The sequence below is a fragment of the Neoarius graeffei genome, chromosome 10 (assembly GCF_027579695.1).
Source record: "Neoarius graeffei isolate fNeoGra1 chromosome 10, fNeoGra1.pri, whole genome shotgun sequence".
NCBI lineage: Eukaryota > Metazoa > Chordata > Actinopteri > Siluriformes > Ariidae > Neoarius > Neoarius graeffei.
In genome coordinates this window covers 91,005,519-91,011,408 of record NC_083578.1, presented here as the reverse complement: position 1 = coordinate 91,011,408, position 5,890 = coordinate 91,005,519, and the positions used below count along the sequence as shown (strand labels likewise).

The window sequence follows — 5,890 nt, the reverse complement described above, 5'->3', positions numbered from 1 at the left end:
CAGTAGAAGAAGAAAAAGTAACAGTAGCGGTATTTTGAAAAAAGATTCTGATTCAGAGAACGTAAATGCAAAAGTAAAATTTAAGTTTCTCACACAGCTGTGAACCCTGACTCTGTATCAGCGTTAAATTAATAACCGATCTGGGAATAATGCACATCAGCTGACTGGGACAGTGTGTGTGTGTGTGTGTGTGTGTGTGCGTGCAAGAATGTGTGTGTGTGTGTGTGTGTGTGTGTGTGTGTGTGTGTGTGTATACGCAAATGTCAAGGGAAGTAATGATTCAGATAGTCCTTATATCACTAAATCTGCATTTAAACACACTTTTCCCCAAATAAAGAAGTTGAAACTACAACAACTCCCCCTGCAGGTCAGTCTACTACACTACAGCACTGGGGGGGGGGATAAGGAATAAGTAAAGGTGTAAAAAAGTAAGGGGACAGGAAGTAAACAGAGTGTAGGGCATAAGGGAATAGGGAGTGAACAGTATAGGGCACAGGAAGTAGGGAGTGATTTGGGACACAGCCCTTGTACCTCCTCGTCCTTGGTGTTGACGTCGATGTTGTGTGTGCTGAGGGCCAAGCGAACCCGCTCGATGTTGTTCTCTCTGCAGTAGTCAAATATGTTCTTATCCTCCTCCCTACACACACACACACACACACACACACACACACACACGTTATTGACTCTTAACACAGAGGAGAGATGAACTATCCTGACATCATTATTAACAACCAAAATGACTTCATTAAACAAAAGACATCCAGGCTGTGTGATCTGGGAATAACAAGTGTGTGTGTGTGTGTGTGTTCAGCAGGGTTACAGCAGCTGTAATGAATATCTATTCTGTGGCATTAATCACAGCAGTGCAGTGGAGGTCATTAATAAATCCCCCCACACCACCTGATGAATTTGTTTTTAATTGCAATAATTATCAGTGAACTCTATTTGTTATTATGACATCACTACAGCTCAAGAGAGAATTCTATTGGTCAGATAAATACTGCTGAAAACCTCAGAGTACTTACTGACTTAAAGACAAATCCACATCCACAGTGAAATGTTTAAAACGTCTTTAGTGCTTCTGAGATGCAGATCACGCAACAGAGAACTTTACAGCATCACTTCTGTCTGTTACGAAGCGCTGACACTGGAGACTCCTTCCATCAACGACACTTACATAAATATCGCCCGACACAAAACATCACCGTGACAACCATCGCATGTGTGCAGCGTCCACGACTTCTGACTAATCAGATTTGAGAATTCAGTGTGCAGTTAACAGTGTAGCCAGTGTACAAATGGGATCTGTAGTGTGTGTGTGTGTGTGTGTGTGTGTCATTAGTCTCAGAGGTCGGCTAATCAATACAGGTGCTCATTCATCAACCTGCTGACCTGTAGCTTGCTCTCACACACACACACAGCTGAATGCTGTGACATCAGCAGTGCATGCTGGGAAGGTCATCAACAGTTTCATCTTCTTGTACTGCAGCTTACAGAGTGTGTGTTGTATAACTGTGTGTATATATATATATATATATATATATATATATATATATATATATATATATATATAAATAAAAGTGTGTGTGTGTGTGTGTGTGTGTGTGTGTGTGTGTGTGTGTGTGTGTGTGTGTGTGTGTGTGAGAGTGTGAGAGAGACCTGATCGTCTCTTGCTGGTATAAGCAGCTCACTGATGCGCCACCAAATGCTGTCCTGCGCTCTCCTCTCCTTCTCTCAGATGAACCCTACACACACACACACACAGAGATGAAATTGAAGAAAAGACTAAAAGCAGTATTGTATCAGAGATATTGTTTCTAGACAAAAGCAGGAGCTCTGTGTGTGTGTTTCACTGACAGCTGCATTGTGTGTGTGTGTGTGTGTGTGTGTGTGTGTGTGTGTGTGTGCGGTAACTGTAACGCAGCAGTGAGTGTAAAAGCGTGTGTGTGAGCACTTTCACTGAGCGAAGTGCACTTGCTATGATTAAAACAGAGCCGCTGCTGATGTGCCCTCGCTATCCTCGCACTCATTTAACAAAAGAAGAGATGGAGAGCAGCTACGCACTCACCCCTCTCTCCTCATAAAGTGTGCGCGCGCAGTCAGAACATGTTACATCACAGATACAGAGAGAGGAAAAGAAACACCTCTCACACATAGACGAGAGCGAGGGGGAGACATGCTAAAGGTCACAAAAATGTGCAACTGTGAGATGTAGTGATACTGCCCCCTAATGGACATGCACTGTGCATGCATGTGCGCGTGTGTGTTTTACCTTCATTCCCTCCGGATCCAGTGTGTGTACAGAGGATATGTATTCCTGCATGGCCTGCTCCTTACTCATATCACCCAACTGCTTCCACGCTGTCCTGCACACCCAGGCACACACACACACGATTTCAGAATTATTCTGTGTTTATGGAAATGTGTGTGTGCTGTTTAAGCATGGTGTGAATGTGTGTTAGAACATGTGACATTGTGTCTCACCACTTCCTCTGACCCTCGAAATCGAAGAACCCCGGTTTGCATGTGTTACATTTCCCCACTGTGGCCTGGAAACACACACAGCGTTACACAATCACACAGCGTAGGTGTGCAGGCATGTGTGTGAGACAGTATGTATATCTCTGTGCAAGCATGTATCCCTGCACAGGTATGTATCAGTGTGTGTGCGTATGTGTGTATTTCTCTGTGCAAGCATGAGAGACAGTGTGTACCTCTGTGCAGGTGTGTGTATGTGTCTGTGTGTGTCTCTGTGCATGTGTGCCTGTCTCTGTGCAGGTGTGTGTGTGTGTGTCTCTCTCTGTGCAGGTGTGTGTGTATATATATATCTGTGCAGATGTGCGTGTGTGTATGTATGTATGTATGTATATCTCTGTGTGTGTGTGTGCGTGCGTACGTACAGCGGGGCAAAAAAGTATTTAGTCAGCCACCAATTGTGCAAGTTCTCTCACTTAAAAAGATGAGAGAGGCCTGTAATTTTCATCATCGGTGCACTTCAACTATGAGAGACAGAATGGGGGGAGAGCTGGGACCAAAGTAACAAAGGCTACCATCAGTAACACACTACGCCGCCAGGGACTCAAATCCTGCAGTGCCAGACGTGTCCCCCTGCTTAAGCCAGTACATGTCCAGGCCCGTCTGAAGTTTTCTAGAGAGCATTTGGATGATCCAGAAGAGGATTGGGAGAATGTCATATGGTCAGATGAAACCAAAATAGAACTTTTTGGTAAAAACTCAACTTGTCGTGTTTGGAGGAGAAAGAATGCTGAGTTGCATCCAAAGAACACCATACCTACTGTGAAGCATGGGGGTGGAAACATCATGCTTTGGGGCTGTTTTTCTGCAAAGGGACCAGGACAACTGATCCGTGTAAAGGAAAGAATGAATGGGGCCATGTATCGTGAGATTTTGAGTGAAAACCTCCTTCCATCAGCAAGGGCATTGAAGATGAAACGTGGCTGGGTCTTTCAGCATGACAATGATCCCAAACACACCGCCCGGGCAACGAAGGAGTGGCTTTGTAAGAAGCATTTCAAGGTCCTGGAGTGGCCTAGCCAGTCTCCAGATCTCAACCCCATAGAAAATCTTTGGAGGGAGTTGAAAGTCCGTGTTGCCCAGCGACAGCCCCAAAACATCACTGCTCTAGAGGAGATCTGCATGGAGGAATGGGCCAAAATACCAGCAACAGTGTGTGAAAACCTTGTGAAGACTTACAGAAAACGTTTGACCTCTGTCATTGCCAACAAAGGGTATATAACAAAGTACTGAGATGAACTTTTGTTATTGACCAAATACTTATTTTCCACCATAATTTGCAAATAAATTCTTTAAAAATCCTATAATGTGATTTCCTGGATTCTTTCCCCCCATTCTGTCTCTCATAGTTGAAGTGTACCTATGATGAAAATTACAGGCCTCTCTCATCTTTTTAAGTGGGAGAACTTGCACAATTGGTGACTGACTAAATACTTTTTTGCCCCACTGTGTGTGTGTGTGTGTATATATATATATATATATATATATATATATATATATATATATATATATAAATATCTTTGTGCAAGTGTGTCAGTATCACTTTGCAAGTGTGTGTGTGTCTCTCTCTGTGGAAGTGTGTGTGTGTGTATATATATATATATATCTGCGTGCGTGTCTCTGTTCAGGTGTGTGTGTGCGCGCGCGTGTGTGTGTCTGTGCACGTGTGTGTATCTGTTCAGGTGTGTGTGTGTGTGTGTGTGTGTGCGTAGCTCTGTGCAGGTGTGTGTGTGTAGCTCTGTGCAGGTGTGTGTGTAGGAGCCATATTTAGGTTGCTGTATGACTTACTATTTGTTGTTTCTATATGATTTAGTTTGGTAACCTGTAAAAGGAATTATGTTAGAATTACGTTAGATACTTACCTGATTGCCTTACCTGTCATGTGGTATGTAGCCACTCCCCCTGACGTGCCGGTGTGGCACGTAACTGCAAGCTTTAATTAGTCCTTTGAATCAGGGGTAAGGTAGATGAGGCGGAATAGTTTTCCGACCGCAATAAGCCGAATGCATTGGAATAACCTACTAAACTAACAGAGCTTTACTTTAGTTTCCCTTTTTGATCCTTTCTTTGCAACCGTAAAGTAAACCGGAATTGTCTTAATGGAATAAACCACCATCTCATTTCATTGGACTTTCTGTGAGTGCTTAACTGGATTGTGTGTCGGGAACCTCATCAATCTCACGTGGCAATAATTGTTGCAAGGAATTACTACTTCACCGTGTGTCCCTGTGCAGGTGCGTGTCTCTCTGTGCAGGTGCGTGCGTGTCTCTGTGTCTCTCTGTGCAGGTGCGTGTCTCTCTGTGCAGGTGCGTGCGTGTCTCTGTGTCTCTCTGTGCAGGTGCGTGCGTGTCTCTGTGTCTCTCTGTGCAGGTGCGTGCGTGTCTCTGTGTAGGTGCGTGTCTCTCTGTGCAGGTGCGTGTCTCTCTGTGCAGGTGCGTGTCTCTCTGTGCAGGTGCGTGTCTCTCTGTGCAGGTGCGTGTCTCTCTGTGCAGGTGCGTGTCTCTCTGTGCAGGTGCGTGTCTCTCTGTGCAGGTGCGTGTCTCTCTGTGCAGGTGCGTGTCTCTCTGTGCAGGTGCGTGTCTCTGTGTCTCTCTGTGCAGGTGTGTGCGTCTCTGTGCAGGTGCGTGTGTGCAGGTGTTACCTGTTTGTACCTGGCGTACAGGTAAAGCAGCTCCTCCCTGCTGGCGGTCTGCAGCAGCTCGCGCACTCTCTCTGCGGCGGACTCAAACTGGCGCTCGAGCTCTTCCCCCTCTAACTCTGAGGCGCTCCCGGACTCCACACTGCGCTGCTCCCCGGCCTCAGGCCTCCCGCACTCCGACCCCCACTCCGCCGCAGAGTCCGGGGAAGAGGACAGGGACCGGGACGCCATTTTGTCCTTTAAAGACGCTGTGAGGGAAAAGCGAACCGTTCAGCCGGTTTGTTTCCACAGCGCTGCGTTTCCGGATCTCTGTTCCGCTTCTCCCAGCCAGTCAGGATTCCCGCCTGCTGTGTCCCAAATCCTTCCTTTTTCCCTACAGCGGTGCACTTCACAAGAGTTACAGACCAACAAAAAAGCCGCTCATCTCACAAAATAATTAAAAACATATCTGCGGTAACACATTTATCAACATTTATGTTCTGTTTAGTAAAATAGTGTACAAGTGTGTGTGCAGACTATTGAACTTTATGTAGTGCACTTATACAGGGCAGAGTAGTTTGGGATTGGTCCTTCCACAGCGCGTCGCTTTAAGAACTCCGGAGGAAACCGTGACAACGAATATAGTTCCGGATAAACAAGGAACATTGTGTTGCTATTACGATATAAATATTAAATATTTTTACACATTTACATATGTTTACATTTACACTTTTTATT

The 5,890-nt window shown here is 45.3% G+C and overlaps 1 protein-coding gene across 1 annotated transcript in view; it reads right to left on the bottom strand.

Annotated features, from left to right (window-relative positions):
- The window catches only part of acbd6 (acyl-CoA binding domain containing 6), a 41,649-nt gene extending 35,969 nt beyond the window's left edge, over positions 1 to 5,680 (bottom strand). Inside the window, exons 1-5 of the mRNA XM_060932622.1 lie at positions 5,177 to 5,680; positions 2,485 to 2,549; positions 2,273 to 2,366; positions 1,660 to 1,745; positions 532 to 637 (exon numbers count right to left, since the gene is read on the bottom strand). Coding sequence (XP_060788605.1) covers positions 532 to 637; positions 1,660 to 1,745; positions 2,273 to 2,366; positions 2,485 to 2,549; positions 5,177 to 5,404 — 579 coding nt within the window. The 5' untranslated portion in view covers positions 5,405 to 5,680. The remainder of the gene's footprint in view (positions 1 to 531; positions 638 to 1,659; positions 1,746 to 2,272; positions 2,367 to 2,484; positions 2,550 to 5,176) is intronic.
- Between the last annotated feature and the right edge of the window lie 210 nt (positions 5,681 to 5,890).